At 33.7% G+C, this 16,890-nt stretch overlaps 1 protein-coding gene across 1 annotated transcript; it reads left to right on the top strand.

Annotated features, from left to right (window-relative positions):
- Positions 1 to 11,594: 11,594 nt before the first annotated feature.
- LOC149223565 (peroxygenase-like) lies at positions 11,595 to 14,988 on the top strand. Its single transcript, XM_089383346.1, has 5 exons — positions 11,595 to 11,868; positions 12,122 to 12,271; positions 14,162 to 14,247; positions 14,366 to 14,586; positions 14,700 to 14,988. Exons 1-5 carry the CDS (start codon positions 11,763 to 11,765, stop codon positions 14,845 to 14,847), a joined length of 711 nt encoding a protein of 236 aa, XP_089239472.1. The 5' UTR covers positions 11,595 to 11,762; the 3' UTR covers positions 14,848 to 14,988.
- The last annotated feature ends 1,902 nt before the right edge of the window (positions 14,989 to 16,890 follow it).

Genomic DNA, 16,890 nt, shown 5'->3' with positions numbered 1-16,890 from the left:
TCCTCTTACATCAGAGACTCAAACATATCAAACAAAGGCTCAAAGAATGGAACAGAAATGAGTTTGGAAACATTTTTGAAGCCAAGAGAGAACTGGAAAGAAAATTACAAGAAACTAATCAAATTCTCATCAAGGAAGGATTCACAGAGGAAAGGAAGATACCGACAGACTCTCTGCACAGCAAGATTGGGACAATAGATGTCAGCAAGAGGAAATATTTTGGAAATAGAAATCTAGAGTAAAATGGATTAAAGAAGGGGAGAGGAATACCATATTCTTCCACAAATCTATAATGAAACACAAGGCTCATAAAAGGATCACAAAACTCCTAGATCTGCAAGGGAAAGAGTTAAATACTCATAAGGAAATGGAATCTGTTCTGGTCCAACATTTCAAAAGCATTGCAGAGGAAACAGTTGCAAACAGATCTCAATTCATTAAAAGCTTCACAAAGAATATTCCAAAATTTTTAACCAGGGAAGATAACTATAATCTCAACAGGCCAGTAATGGAGGAAGAGGACAATGAAGTGATCGAAGAGATGCACAATGGGAAAGCTCTAGGCCCAGATGGTTTCAATGTAGACTTCTTCAAAACATGTTGGGAAATAGTCAAATATGACATTCTTGATGTGGTGGAGGACTCGAGAAAATCAAGAAAAGTTCTTAGAGCGATTAATGAATCTTTCATAGCACTAATCCCTAAAAAGGAAAAATCCATGACACCAGAAAGATTTAGACCCATAGGTTTATGCAATATGGTGTACAAAATCATTTCCAAAGTTATTGCTAATAGACTCAAACCTCTACCTCCATCGCTCATGTCAGAGGAACAGACCGGATATGTGGAAGCCAAACAAATTCTCAATAACATCATCCAATCTCATGAAGTGGTTTATTCCCTCAAGACCAATAAGCAAGTAGGAATGATAATACATCTGGACATAGCGAAAACCTATGATAAACTAAGTTGGCACTATCTAAAGGAAATCCTTAAAGCCTATGGCTTTGACTACAATTGGATCAAGTGGGTCATGGCCCTGGTAACCACAACAGGTTTCTCCATCCTTCTCAACAGCTCACCTTCTAGAACCTTTAGGCCTTCAAGAGGCCTTAGGCAAGGTGATCCGCTTTTCCCATTCCTCTTCATTCTCATGATGGAAGGATTAGGAAGAATGATCAAATCAGCCAAAGAGGAAGGTAAAATCAAGGGGCTAAAACTCACTCATTATGGGGAAACATTGACTCATCAAAAATTTGTGGATGACACTATGCTGCAAGGCATTCCCACGGTTAAGGAAGCCAAAGCCCTCAAACAAATCCTGCAGGATTTTGCAAAAGCTGCAGGCACAGAGGTAAGCCTCACAAAATCAAAAGTTTTCTTTTTCAATACGGATATTTCCATCCAAAGACATCTCTCCAAAATTCTTGGTTTTCAAAGAGAGAATCTTCCCTCCAAATATATGGGCATGCCTCTCACTGACAAACCTATGAATAAGGAAGTATCGGAGTCAGTTAGAAATAAGCTTAAGGACAATGTCAACAATTGGACTAACAGATCTTTGAATTTAGTAAGAAGACTAGTTCTTACAAAGGTTGTCTTTCAAACCATTCTAGTTTTCATGTCTTTAGCCCTTCCAGTCCCTAAAGGAGTTTTACAGCAGATCAAGAACATTCAAAGAAACTTTCTTTGGGGTAAAGGGGAAGAGAAAAATAAATGGGCCCTGGTGGCATGGGATAAGCTCTACAAACCCAAAACCCATGGTGGTGTAGGTCTCCATGACTCGGATACCCTAAGCAAGGTCTTGGCGGTAAAACTTTGGTGGAGATGGCTAAAGGAAACCAATCATCCATGGACCAAGCTATGGAAACAAAAGTATGCAATGAACTAGCAGGAAAGGGACCACATCTGGATGTCAAGGCAGATCAGGGGCTCTCATATTTGGAACAAGGCTTGGGAGAACATAACCTTAGTTCAAAATCACAGTTTCTAGGAGATAAGAAATGGGAGTCTAGCCTAGTTCTGAGAGGACATCTAGCAGCAGGAACAGAATCTATGCAAAGAAAGTCTAGAAATCATAAAAAATGACACCCTTAACAAAGGCCTAAAAAGGGTAAGTGACTTTTGGGATCAGTCAAGAGAGGAAAGGAAATGGAGATTCTGGAAGGTACCAAATTACAATGCAGAGTCCCCTTTGACAGAGGAAGCTAAAGTTCTTGAAGAGATCTTGGAAAAGAGACAAATTTTAACATCAACCTTGGATGATCTACTAAGATGGGGCAGAAATAATGAGGGCAACTTCAACCTCAAAGAAGCCAAAAGAATAATTATCAGATTTGACCATCCAAATCCTGACAAGACTTGGAAAAACCTTTGGAACAACCTTCACTGGATGAAAATCAAACTATTCATGTGGCTAATTCATCATAAAAAGATTCTGACCTGGGAAAATCTTAGAAAAATAGGTTTTGCAAGACCTTCTAAATGCCAATTATGTGGTCTACAGGAGGAGACCATGGATCAGTTTCTCAACCATTACGAGTTCACCTCCTCCATATGGAATTTGGTAGCCTCTATATTCAACCAAATAGATAGAAAGGAAAATGACATTACTATAACTTTGAAGAATTGGAGGAAAGACTTCTTGGATAATGAGATAGTCAATGTAGCCTAGACTCTGATCCCAGGTTTTTTGATATGGGATGTGTGGAAAGAATACAACAATATGATCCTAAAAAATAAATCGGGCTCAACTCAAGGAATCATGGCTCAGATTCTAAAACAGCTCAAAGAAACAGTGAATGTCTTTCTAAAGCAACCTCCAGAGAAAACCCCTAGTCCAAGAGACATTCACATCCTTGAACAATTGGGACTTCAGTCTTATGGTCCTCTAGGCACCATGAAGAAAGCAAAGCACAGATCGGATAGAAAAGCCTTTTGGCAACCCCCCCGCCCCCCTCATGGCTTCCTGAAACTCAACATAGATGGAGCCTCAAAAGGGAACCCAGGGGATGCTGGCTACGGAGGAGACATAAGAGATGCAGAGGGAAATATGAAGGTCATTTTTCACATTCATTTGGCGAGGGCTACCAACAACATGGTAGAACTCATGGCCATTGAGCAAGGTTTAGAAATCCTGATAGACCACAATTTACACAACACAATCATAGAGGTAGACTCGGAACTAATGATTAATTCGGTCAATAGAATAAGCACCGGCTCAACACCAGACAAAGTCTCGAGGCACTAGCAACTTTCACAGTTGTTTCATCGAGTTCAATCTCACCTCAGAAAACTAATAACCCCGAGCTTTGTTCATGTGCACAAAGATGCCAACAAAGTGGCGGACAGGCTAGAAAATGAAGGAATGATCTACAAAAGAGAAAGCAAGTGCCTCTTGTGGGAGTTCATTTAGACAAGATAGCTACGCAAGGACTACAACACTCTGGCATGCGAAGACAAGGAGCATTACCAACACTCCAAGGGGAAACAACTAGTCGAAATCCAAGATGTCGGAAGTTACGGGCTCAACTAACAGGAAGCCTAAGTTTAGGATCTTGCAAATGAATGGAAGGTAGAGGAGTAAGAATGTGAAACTAGAAAGTGGCTCTACAACTTCACTCCAAAAAAGGGTGGTTTTACAACAGTTACCAGAGTTATTGGATGTCCAATGGTACTCGAATTGGTTTTACCCAAAAGCCCCCGATGCCACAAATGGAGATACGCGTGGCTGTAGGAAGGAAGAGAATATCGCCTTCATCATGCGGGATTCTCCTGCTCTTCTATCAAGCCAGATATCCTTCACAGCTGTCAGATCTAGTGGCAGAAGATCTAAGGCTGAAGTTGAGCGGGCCTTTTGGTGGTGGGACAATGACAGTTTTACTACAGATTCCTGAGTTATCGGGCGTCTTCATTACCATAAGTGGATTTTTGGAAAAGCCTCTGATGCCATTAAACATGTAACACGTGGCTCCAGAAAAAGTGTGAATATTTCCTTCATCAAGCAGGTAATTCTAGTGCATTTAATCTGCCTGATATCCCTTACCGCTGTAGGATTTGGTGGCAGCAGATCTAGGGCTGAGGTTGGTCGGGCTTGTTGGTGGTGGGACCGGGACGGTTTTGCTACAGTTTCCTAGGTTATTGGGCATCTGCATAAGCACGAGCAGATTTTTGGAAAAGCCTCCAACGCCATTGACCATGTAACACGTGGCTCTAGACAAAAAATAAATACCACCTTCATCGGGTGGGTAATCCCAATGCATTTAAGCTGCCCGATATCCCTCACAGTCGTTGATTTATGCAATTGCTGATCGATAGCTCAGATTTGTGATGCTTGTTTTCTACCAACAGGGCAACTCTTTATCCTTATTTCCATTGATCCATTCTTTAGCTTTGTCGATTGTAAGGTGTGGTGGGACCGTGCATGAGCATGTGGCTCAGTTCCCTAACTTAGGGCATATGTAAAATCTATGACATCATGTATATTATGTATCCTTTTTGTTGCTTCATTTGAATAGAAGGTTTGTTTCTTGCTTGAGCAAGAAAAAATAGATGATATATATTCATCATTGTTTCCTGTGATCATAAAATCATCAACATATACAACTAATCTTCCAACTTTCTTAACAAAAAGAGTTGCATCATCTAGGTCAAAATGTTTATAATTTCATTTTAGAAGATGTTTAGTTAGTTTCTCATACCATGCTCGTGGCACTTGTTTCAAGCCATACAAAGACTTCATTAGTTTTCAAATCTTTTGTTCTTTTCCTTTAAAGGAAAAATATTCTGGTTGAAACATGTAAACATCTTCTTTCAAATCTCCATTTAAAAAAGAAGTTTTGACATCCATATAATGAATTTTCAATTGTTTATGAGCTACAATAGAAAACAAAGATATAATAGTGCCCCATTTAGTTGTAGGAGCAAATGTCTCTGTATAGTCAATACCCTCTTTCTACGCATATCCATTCGCTACAAGTCTTACCTTGTGTTTGTCTAGTGAACCATCAACATTATACTTAGTTTTATAAATCCAATTTCAACCAAAATGTTTGATGCCAACATACTTAGTTTTATCAATCCAATTTCAAGCAATATGTTTGATGCCAATAGGACGATCCACCAACCTCCATGTGCCATTTTTTATGACAACATCATATTCATTTTGCATTGTATCTTTCCGCTGATCATAATTAATAGCTTCTTTAAAACAAGTAGGTTCACAATCCACAGAAAAGTTATATTCACAATGATAATAGTTACCTAAGGAACTTCTAGTCTTAAATTCATCATATTTCTTTGGAAATGTTCAAATACGAGATGATCTTTGCAAAGTTTGTGTAGGAAGTTGCTCATGTTCTTAATTTGTCTCAGTTCTTACCATTTTTGTCCCTGTCAACTCTGTTTCTATTTTTGTCCCTATCATGTCTGTAGAAATTCTTGCATCAACCAATTTCTCATCAATAGAAGAATTATCATCATTGAGATAAGGAAACTCCACAGAATTATCTAATATAGGTACCCCCCCTTTAGGATGTGGAAGTATAGTATTTGATTCATAATAAAACTTTTCAGGCACAAACGTTTCTATCTGATTAAGTTGTCTATGAACAGTGAAGGAATCTTTATCAGATTCAAGAAAGACTACATCTCTTGACAAAATCAATTTCTTGTTCTCTTCATCATATAATCGGTATGCCTTAGAAGTCATAGAATACCCTAAAAAAATACATTTTTTTCTCCGTTCACTCAACTTAGTCCTCTATTGTCTAGGAATCAAAGCATAACATTGACAACTGAAAACTTTGAAATGTTTAACAACAAGAAGAAGATTATACCACATTCCATATCGAGTTTTGTTGTTAATGATAGAGGATGGGCACTGATTTCTAATATATGTTATGCAGAGTGCTGCTTCTCCCCAAAAAATGAATTTTACATTCTTAAAAAACATCATTGATCTTACCATATTAAGAAATGTTATGTTCGTTCATTCTACAACACCATTTTGTTGTGGATTATATGGTATTGTGGTCTGGTGTTTGGTTCCATTCTCTTACAAATATTTTTCAAAGACATGTGAAGTATATTCTCTTCCATTATTAGTTCTTATAGTATCAATATTTAGTTGAGCTTCATTTGTAATCAAGAGCTGAATTTTTTTAAACACATCAAAAACTCGTGATTTTTCCTTAAGCAGATAAACCCAAGACATCCTCAAATAATCATCAATAAAAGTTAGTATGTATTTATTGCCATTCGCAGTTGGTATAGGCATAGGTCCACACAAGAGTGTATGAGACTTAATTTTCTTGTAGCTCGAGAAGTAGAATTCTGAAAATATTGCTTGTGATGCTTGCCCAATATACAAGCATTATATGGGTCAATTTTCTCGGAATTGTTGGAAGTCCTTTAATCCCCTTTTGTCTTATAATTCTAATACTTCTATAATTAATATGACCAAAGCATGCATGCCACAATAAAGAAGATGACAAAGTATCATTTTGTTGAACCAAATATTTTGTGTTCAAAGTAACAGATGACACACCTTTCAATTTCAACAATTTATCTTCATCTACACCAATCATTACAGTTTTATTGTTGGTTGCTCTTCGAATTTCCACTTTACCAAAAAATTTGTGGATGGAATGTCTCCATTGTCTTATTTGTACAAGAGATAATAAATTTCTTTGGAACTGAGGAATGTAAAGAACATCATTCAAAGTATAATAAAAAAGTCCAGGAATTTTTAACTGAATAAAACCAATCCTCGATGGTTTGATTTTAGACTTATCAGCAAAATACACTACTCCATCAATATTATCACTAAATTGTTTGAACAAATCTCTTCTAAAGGTCATATGACAAGTGGCACCTGTGTCTAAAATCCAAATGTCATGCCATGAAGAAAAAGAGGTACTAAAGATATCTTCCATATGAAAATTACAATGAGCAACAACATAAAGTGCATTCTCAGAAGACCGTCCTTCTCCTCAAATTAGATGATCTTTCTTTTCAAGAATTTCCTCTATTCTTTCATTAATTTTCTCCCAGGGAATTCTACAATTTGCAGCTGTATGTCCACTTTTATGACATCTAAAGCATTTTATAGCTATTTTATCAGGAAAATTTCTTTGCTTATCATTCTGCTATCTATCTCCCTGAATATTTTTGCCTCCTTGCCTCTATAATTTTTCCTATCTTGACCTCTATTACCCTTAGTATTTCTTTCATATTCTTATTGAGGTTTTTGGTCTTTTTGAGCAAGACATAGGGTTTCAGTATTAAAATTATGTGATGTTTCTTTCTTGCCAAAATCCTTCTCTCTTTTTGTAATTTTCCCTACTAATTTATCAAAATCTAAATCTTTTAACTTCCCACTAGCTTGGAGAGATTCCAGGTAGTGTGAGTAACTAGGGTAAAGAGCTTTTATAAAGGCAGTGATTTGCATATCAACTTTAACTCCAGTAGATTTAATTTCATGATTGATGGCTTTAATTTCGGAAGCAAGTTTTAGAGGATCATTATCTTTCATTTCCAAATTAAATAAGTTCAACAATAACTGAATTATCTCCAATTCAAAATGTGAATCAAAAATATTATTTTAGTTTTGTTATGGCATCATATGTTGTTTTATTCTAACCAATCTGCTTACATCTTCTGCGACTGAAGTGGAAATTAAGGCATATGCCTTTCTATCCTTACTTTGCGAGATTGCTAACTATTTCTCCTCGTCAGGCTGATTTGGTGGATTCCCTTCTTTTCCTTCATAGGTTTCATTCAAAAATTCATTAAAAATAAGTTTGCTTTTAACCTTCCTCAACCATTCCTGGTAATTTTCCCTTCCAGAGAGAACAATCCCAATTAAAGATACTAAGGAGTTCATCTTTTTTCTAGATAATGACAGAATTCTTAAAAAAACTGTTATGATTAGAGGAACAAAATTCTTTTAAAAAAATTGTTTCAATCATTACGACATAAATTTCCTTCTTCTTTTTTAAAATATTTTTTGTATTAACTTACAGCGCGGAAAAAAAAAAAAAAAAAAACAAACAAACTATTAACAACCCAATGGCTGTATATTAAAAACAGCCAGAGCAGAGTCTTCACCAATATTAAAAAACTGTTAGAGCAGAGTCTCCACCAAGCACACCTCTACCAACGCTGCTGACTCCACCAATGTTGTTGCGCACACTACCAGGTCACACCTCTACCAATGTTGTTCGTAGTTAAATATTCAGGTCAGCAAGCACATCTTCTTCACTGGTTTACAACAACAGAAGATCTAGGCATTCTGGTACAATGGAGTTCGATCTAGGCTCTAATACCACTGATAAGAAGTTTGGAGAATTCCATTTATTCAAATGTTGTGATATATGTATTAATACATTCAATGAAGGTTACATTTATACTTGAAAACAATAACTGAAATAGCCATAACTAGAAATACCTAATTTACAATTAAATCCCTAACTATATAGATATCCCAAAAAATTACAACAAAAAAAATTATTTAAATATTAATTTTACAGAGATATATAGAATTGATATATAAAATTTTAAAAAATTATTAATTACAACAAAATACTTTAAATAAAATATTTCTTTCTCCGTCTAAGAAAAACATTTCAATAATAATTTTATAGAGATAAATAAACTATTTAGAAATGAATTTTTTTAAAACTATTTTTTTAAATCCTAATATAACAAATAAATCTTAAATGTTAAAATCTGTAATTAATTCACATGGAATTGACACATAACATTAAGGAAAAAATTAACAACAAAAAATTTAAATATTTAATTATCGAGACAAATCCTCTCTATTATCACACCCATGCTTTACTGTTTGTGATGAGACCCCATAATGTTATTTTAAAAATAGACAATGGAACAATGTAGGATATTTGTGGCTGGTGTTTTGGTGCTCTGATAGCATTTCTATGGGTAGTTCAAATTCTGAATAGATTAAGAGCATGGTTGATTTGATTCTCCTAGTGCCTCATCGATTTCAATTCAGGTCTTTTCTATCTCTTCTATGGATTAGCAGCATTGAATTCATATCAATAATAATTATTTTTTATGAAAAGTTTCAACGTTGAACGCCGAACTTATCTAGTATAGTGAAGAAAGGACATGAAAGGACAGGAGAACTCTTGCGCCCATATGCTTTCAAATTTGATTGTAGTATAGCCAACTGCATTGATATGAACATTTTGAGATGAGGGTTTCTTTTTGCGATCAACATTCGTTTAGATTATGTATTTCGAAATAGTCTAAATTGTTTGAAATAATTTATATGATAGGTATTTTTATGTATATAATATTTTCATAATTTTGAATATTATATTTGCTTTTAATATATATTCAATTAACTAATTTTTATAATATAAATTTAAAATTTCTAACTTTGAAGTTAAAATCAGATGTGGTGAGTGTATATATAAAGAAATTGTATATATTTATTTATATTTTTAAATTTATCACGTGTAAAGAGGGATTGAGTTTCCTTTAAATTTTAGTTAAAAACTATTTGAGCTTCTAAAGATTTTATGAGACTCTATACATAATACATTTTAATTCCATTAACACTCAATATATATTAACACTCAATATATATTTAATAAATTACATTAAATTATTTGATTTTATTTAAAAATATTTTAATCTATAATATATCTTTAAAAACTTTATATAAAATTTTAATATATAGATTTATTTATTTGTTTAATAAATTGAAATATTTTATTTAAACTTCCCATAATTGATTTTTATGTTAATATAATATAACATTATATAGGTTATTTGTAATATTTATTTTTAGGTATTTTGCTAATTAATGTAATAAGTTATTAAAACTATATAATTAAATTATTATTTTATTTTCTATTTTCATTAGATAATGTAATGACATATAAATTCTATTGTCAAATTATCTTATTTTAAAAAGTAAATATAAATATAATTTTGTATTTATATTTTCTATATCTATATTTCAATTATCAAAGGAATTGGTTTTCTATATATGGCATATCTAAATGTTACCTTTATGCATAAACAAAAGAAATGTGAAAAATATTTACACAAACAAATGTTTATTGATTCCTTATTAATTCAATGTAACATTGAAGCTCCAAGGGATATGATTCTTTATTAACTCAATGTAACATTGAAGCCGAAGGGATAGCTCTATTTGTCTAGTTTTGTTGCTTAGTACCTAGCTTATCGGGAGGTCATGGGGTCAAATCTCCTAAAGGCCCTTATAGTTAGGCCTTGCGCCCTTGCAGTTAAGCGTTTTTAGTTTGGCCAAGGGGTAGATCCCTTTTGGTTGATCTACCTCGATTTTTCCGCTTGGATTTTCACGTGTGGATGTAGCCGGAATCCCTTTGAGTTTATCTATTACCATGAACCACCCTTTAAAAAAAATCAATGGAATATCTCTCAAAAGAAATTGAGTAGATCTAACCACCTCCTAAATAGTATGAATATACTCTTCATGTGTAGATGATCTATGCATAATAATAGCCAATAATCTCAACCATCACAAACACACTCAAGGAATTTGTCATAATCTTCATTGTTATAGGTTTTCATAAATGTGTTTTCCTCATGAGGGAATGATCCACTATGAATTGAAGAACCTCCTTATAATCAAAGACAACTTCTAGTCCAACATGACATTTTCATTTTGTACGTAATGTTATATTTGTTAGAACCCATAAAAAAAATACCATCTAATTGAATATATAGGTCACCAAGCATGTATCTACTAAACACTCTATACATGATTCATCAACCATTATTTAATTACAAATTACTATAATTTTACCTTTTATTCCCTTGCATCATCATAAATGGTCATATTAAATTTTCTTTAGTTATAAGTTTTCTTTAGATTTCCTTAGTACTATCAAATGGTTGTAGCTTACCAAACTATTCTTTTGGTTTAGCATGAACCCTAAAGTGGTTTCAAACCACAAAGTATACATTACATCAAATTAAATTCTTAACTTACATTTACATTGATCTGAGTACATATAATTTTGATAACCGAATTGATAGAGATGAACATGGATTCTAAAAATTGACCATTATGAAAAAGGTCAAATGACCTTTTTTATGAATAAGATATTCTTAGAATCTATAATCTACATATGTTCAACACTGAAAAAAATACTACGATACTCTTAGACCAATAATTTTAAACTTCTATGAAGTGAAAGAAATACTATATCTTTTTTCTTAGACCAATAATTTTGAACTTCTATGAATACAAAATGTGATTCACATTACAGTATCTTCTTATACAAATACATTTTAAACTTCTATACAAAATGTGATTCACATTACAATATCATCTATTTTTATTTATCATAATTATCATAAAAAGCACATTTCCTCTTTCTGTCAAGGAGTTTGGTTTCGGAAGAGATCCAAAACCATGGAAAACCTGACATGCACGGGATCCTTGATATATTTTTCCGTGAGACTCGCGAGATTGATGCGTTTTCGATCATGTTTGATAGTAGTGCCAGATATGCCGCTGCCTTTTTATTGCGTATACCTTCATTTCACGCAATTCGTTGTACAGGGACGACTATTCTCTTCTCATTCCTCCTGTTTTGTGCTACTTATATAGAGCCTTCGGTCAATCTTTTGCTCCATCGCACTGTTTTAATTTGTTCATTTTAAGGCAGGCTTGCTACTATTCTTAATATTGTGTTCGTTTGGATATCACATAAGGCCCCTCAACGAACTGAAAGATGGCGAGCCCTTCAGAAGACTCCATGCAAACAGTTGCCGGACGGGCACCGATTACTGCACAGCGAAGATTGAACATCCACCTGCAAGAACAAATGCCAAGCCCATGTATGCACTATATTATTCCAATATATGATTGCATAATCTACAATCGCAAATTTATTAATGGATCCATCTTAATATCCCATCTCAGGTTTGAGTGTTTTAATTCTTAAATAGATCCCTCTTATCATCCTATGTCAGGTTTGCACATTGAGAGTTTTAATTTGTTATTAAATCCATCCTTAAGTTAAATATATGCTTGGTGTTACTATTAAATGTGAATAACCTGTATTAGTTTTGCTATGTGTTCCTCATTTAGATTTAGCGAGAGCTTTGGAAGCAGTGGATCCACAACACATAAATGGGTCCACGGATCATAATAACAACGACATGAGCGTTCTTCAACAACATGTGGCTTTTTTCGATAAAGACAAGGATGGAATTATTTACCCAATTGACAATTACAGAGGTTGGTCATTTTTTATCTGATTTGTTTAGCACTTTGCCATTTTCCAGTAAAGTTCAGCTATGTTATTGTGCTTTGCCAGCATGCTGGTTCTTTCTAAGTTCATGGAGAGTACAAACTTGCTTTATTCTGCTTACCAGTCAACCGGATAGCTTTACTTTAGAAATTTAATGGCTGATTAGAGAAATGTATTCAATTTACATGTTGATCTAGTTACTGCTTGCTTTTGCAACGGAAATGAGTTACTAAAACAAATGTTTTTCAAGTCGAAGTCAGATTTTATAAATTTATAAGATGAGTTGATAATTTGTGTTTTCAAATCCAGTTATAGTCGGTATTTATAAATACGAACATGAATTTTAATACAGTGAAATATGAGATATTTCTGGATTTTGTTGATTCATTTACTCTATATAGAGAATATATTCCAGTAATCAAAGTGGGAAAACACAACTATATATATAACACCTAAATCGTTTTTTTTAAATGTATAAAGTTTTGTAATATTTTATAATATTAATGTTATTATTTTTAATAGTATGTTATTATTTTAGGACTCTTAAAAGGTCATTAAGAGTGTATTTTTTGGGTATAAGGAAATTGATTAGCAGCATAAGGTTTAGAGGCATTTGGCATGACTGAAAGTATTTTTTCTTTTAGATTATTAGCAGTTAATTTTATGTGTCTTGGTTTTGCTTGAATAATAATGAATCTCTACATTTGTGATAGCAGAATGTGATTATTTTATTATTAATTTGAAAACTTTTTATTAATAAACTAAATTATAATTAATTTTACCACTTAAAAAAATCATTTATATTATAAAAAAAATTAAGAAATAAAAAAATAAATAAATAAACTTAATAATAAAAACATTGCGCTTTATATTTCTTGCTGAGATTGAAAAACCCTATGCATGTTTATGTTTACATGCATATTATGTTTATGGATATTTGAATGACCGAACTTTATATTTTTGATTTAAAAACCCACATATTTTAATTTCAAAAGAGTTGAAAGACAATAAATTGTATTTAATTATGAAGTATTAAATCTGATGAACATCATGAAATTATTGAAAACGTTTTTATCAACTTGAAATATGGTCTAATGAGATGGTCTAACGTGTATCGTGACAGTGAGTTTAGGGGATTGACAAAGATGTTCTAAAATAAAAATTAATGATATGGTAGGGTAGGATGGTGATTTAGATACCCAAAACTATCGGAGTTAAATATTGCAAATCTACATCTAAATATGAGGCTTGAAAGGCAGTTGGGAGCTATGCTCTAAATCTAATGATTTGGATAGAGTGTTTATTATTTGATTTCAATGTTAAAATGTATTAATTAGTATAGTTTATGAGTAAATGTATTTAGTTGTATTATTTATTTATATATATAAAAGGAGTTGTTTTTAGTGTGAATTTTTTTGGAGTTTTTGGTATTGGAATTGTGGTGAAATTTTCATTTGTATTATTTAAATTAGTTTTTTTTATTGTATATATGGATTAAAGTATCTTTAAAAACTCTTAGGGCATTTCTATGGTGCAGGGGTTACCCATCAAACTGGTGATTTCAATAAATTCCTGCCAAATTTTAGAGAAATTAAATCAGAAAAATCTACCCAAAAAACTTTCAAAAAATCACACTAAAACCACTCTTATATAAAATTTGGTTTTATCCCGTCCAGATATCAGAGCCAGGGTATATATATTTCTAATAACCTGTCTCAAGTATCCCAGAGGGTTTTAATCAGCAAGCAGATCTGGCTATTTTCGGACAAGTGTAAACAATAATATAATATAATCTTGCTTTCTTTCTATCCAATTTTATCTAACCGTGAAAATGAAAACCGGAATTTTAAGATGGATTAACGCGATTGAAATTGCAGGCCTCCGAGCCATAGGGTTTAGCGTCCCCGCTTCGCTTTTCTTAGCAGTGGTTACCCACGTATCCTTCAGCTACTGCACTCTTCCCGTAAGTACATTATTGAAAGTAAAATTAACCTACAAAACTTTCATTTATCATATATTTGACGAATCACATTTCTTCATCTAGGTTTTTCTCCGAGGCAGTATTGGTGTTCGGTGCGCAGGGATGGATACCATCACTGAAATTTCCTATATACATTGAGAACATCCACAGAGCAAAGCATGGTAGCGACACAGAGAGCTACGACACTGAAGGGAGGTTCGATCCTTCCAAGTTTGATGCCATCTTCAGCAAATACGCTATAAAACATCAAGACCAACTCACATTCTGGGAGATCCAGTGCATGCTGAAGGCCAATAGGAATTTAAATGACATTTTTGGATGGTAAGCCCCAGCGTCTGATGGTTGTTTTTTTCTATTTCATTTATTTTTTGTGTACAGACCCGCGAGAGGTGAAATAATATGGTTATCACATTTTAGTTTTTGCGCTGCCCCAGGTTAGCAGGTCAGATCGAATGGGTCCCCTTGTACGTTATTGCTAAGAACAAGGATGGTCTTCTGGAGAAAGAAACCATAAGAAGATTGTATGATGGCAGCTTGTTTGAAGCACTGGCAAAGCAGCACTCATCTCGCACAAGGCGCTAGACATTTACTATAATTTAATATAATAGGGACAAGAAAATAAACGCATGACAGCACTTGTTACTAAAATAAAACAAGTGCTATACAGTAGCTTGTTATAAGTGAAATTAAATGAGTGCTATGCAGTAGCTTGTTATAGTGAAATTACCTTATCACTATTGTTATATATTATATATTAAAAGAATCAGTAATTATGTTTGGTAAATATAATTATAAAATTTATTTATATAGTAGTTTGTTTACAAGTTATTATGTTTTGTAAATATAATTGTAAAATTTATCTATGTAATAATCTGTTCAGGAGATTATTAAAAAATAGTGAAATTATGTGGTTACTATTATTATATATTAAAATAATCAGTTATTATGTTTTGTAAATATAATTGTAAAATTTATTTTTGGATAAGACAACCCAAGGATAAGATCTTCAATGCAAATAGAAAATCGCATTCTTCCATGTGATGATCATAAACACCTTAAAGAAATTGTGATATGTGATCAAACCTCCCGTTGCGATATTCTGATCAAAACACCTTACAATTTCGCAATCGCATTTCACAGGAATCGCAAGTAATTAAGCCATGCCACTATGACATCCATTAACGATTTGTGAAATGTGATATTGCGAGGATCGATTGCATTTCACCTTATAAACAAGCAATGCTATATTACATCATTTTAAAGATTGCGATGCATGAATAAAGCAGTAAGCGTGGGAAATAATTGTGTTTTAATATAATAATGAATGGTTAGACAGGGTAATTAATGTTTAAGGGTCCGAGGAGAGGTAACAATTTTCCAAGTTATGACGAGTTAACGTTGAATATCTCATTTGAAGATTTCCAACAATTCAAAGTCATTTCAGAAGAGCTTTCAGTCTTAACTACCCAATATCGTCTGCGCTAATATATCTCGTCCATTTCAGGCAAGCTACAAGAGAAATGTCATTGCAGAAAGTGATGCAGAAATAGAAGAAGCAAATCAATACAGAGTCCGAGCTATCAAAAATGTCTCCTATATTATCTGAAACCGTCTACAACGCTGATGGGGGAGAAACAACTTGGGAAGTCATATACAATAGGCTTGAGGATGAGCGTCCCAAGATTGCTGTCACGAAAGCGACAGTTGATTTAGTAAAACCATCGGGACTCGAATTCAAGGATGTCACCTTCTCTTTCCTTCACCGAATAGGAGCAAGAGCAAAAATCCTCCCATACACTGATATGATTAGGTGGGTGGTGGAAAACCTCACTATTGAAGATAGACAATTGAGGAGCTCAAGGATGGAAATCATGGGATCATTCAAAACAGATGACTTAAAGGAAATGTACCATATTCTGACCCTCAGGACATATATGATAAATCATATGTGGCCAACTTCGCAAAGAAGAACAAAGAACCCGTGAAGATGATCCAGGGCTGGAGGGTACTAGATAACAAGTTCAAAATTGATAAAACGGGCATGTATCCCATAGCATCTTTGGCAAACCCCTACAACTATGCAGGTGCTATGTTATGTAGACTATACGGGTTACCTAATAATACTAAGTTTTCCATAGAATGGATCCCTCTGATTGACGCTTATGTTAATTCCCACATTATGAATTGGCCCACCATCCTATCTGATAAGCTAGCCATCATCATCACCGAATACCGATAGAAGAGATCCTCCTCTCCAGAAAACCTTCCTCCATTCTATTTTAGTGCGTACATTATGGATGCCATCTGCTTCTATACTAAATTTCGAATCATGGGTTGGAAATGGACCTTATAGGACCCCTACCCTATCCATCTCAGCCATAAGCAAATTTGGGAATCCCATTATATACCCAATTTCTATAAAATATGCCATGCTATTATTTTTCCATTGCATCAATTAATTTTCAATAAGAAAGCCCCCAAGTTCCCCCAAGAAGTCGCTATAGACCTTCTAGCTGTTGGCAAATATTTCATTGAAGAATAGTTCACCTACATTAGGGTTTATTGTAGCATAGCAGACCCACATGTCCTCCCTTTGTATGTCTCTGATAAATTGTTAGCAAGGGA

This window comes from Pinus tabuliformis, chromosome Q (genome assembly GCF_031772625.1).
Source record: "Pinus tabuliformis cultivar Carrire ecotype Pingquan chromosome Q, CPIR1, whole genome shotgun sequence".
Taxonomy (NCBI): domain Eukaryota; kingdom Viridiplantae; phylum Streptophyta; class Pinopsida; order Pinales; family Pinaceae; genus Pinus; species Pinus tabuliformis.
Note: the sequence above shows the minus strand (reverse complement) of the source record. Positions and strands in the feature narration are given on the sequence as shown.

Coding starts and splice junctions, on each gene's coding strand:
- LOC149223565 (XM_089383346.1), top strand. CDS start 11,763: ATGGCGAGCCCTTCAGAAGACTCCATGCAAACAGTTGCCGGACGGGCA. Junction 12,272..14,161: donor CCCAATTGACAATTACAGAG/GTTGGTCATTTT, acceptor TTGAAATTGCAG/GCCTCCGAGCCATAGGGTTT. Junction 14,248..14,365: donor TCAGCTACTGCACTCTTCCC/GTAAGTACATTA, acceptor TTCGGTGCGCAG/GGATGGATACCATCACTGAA.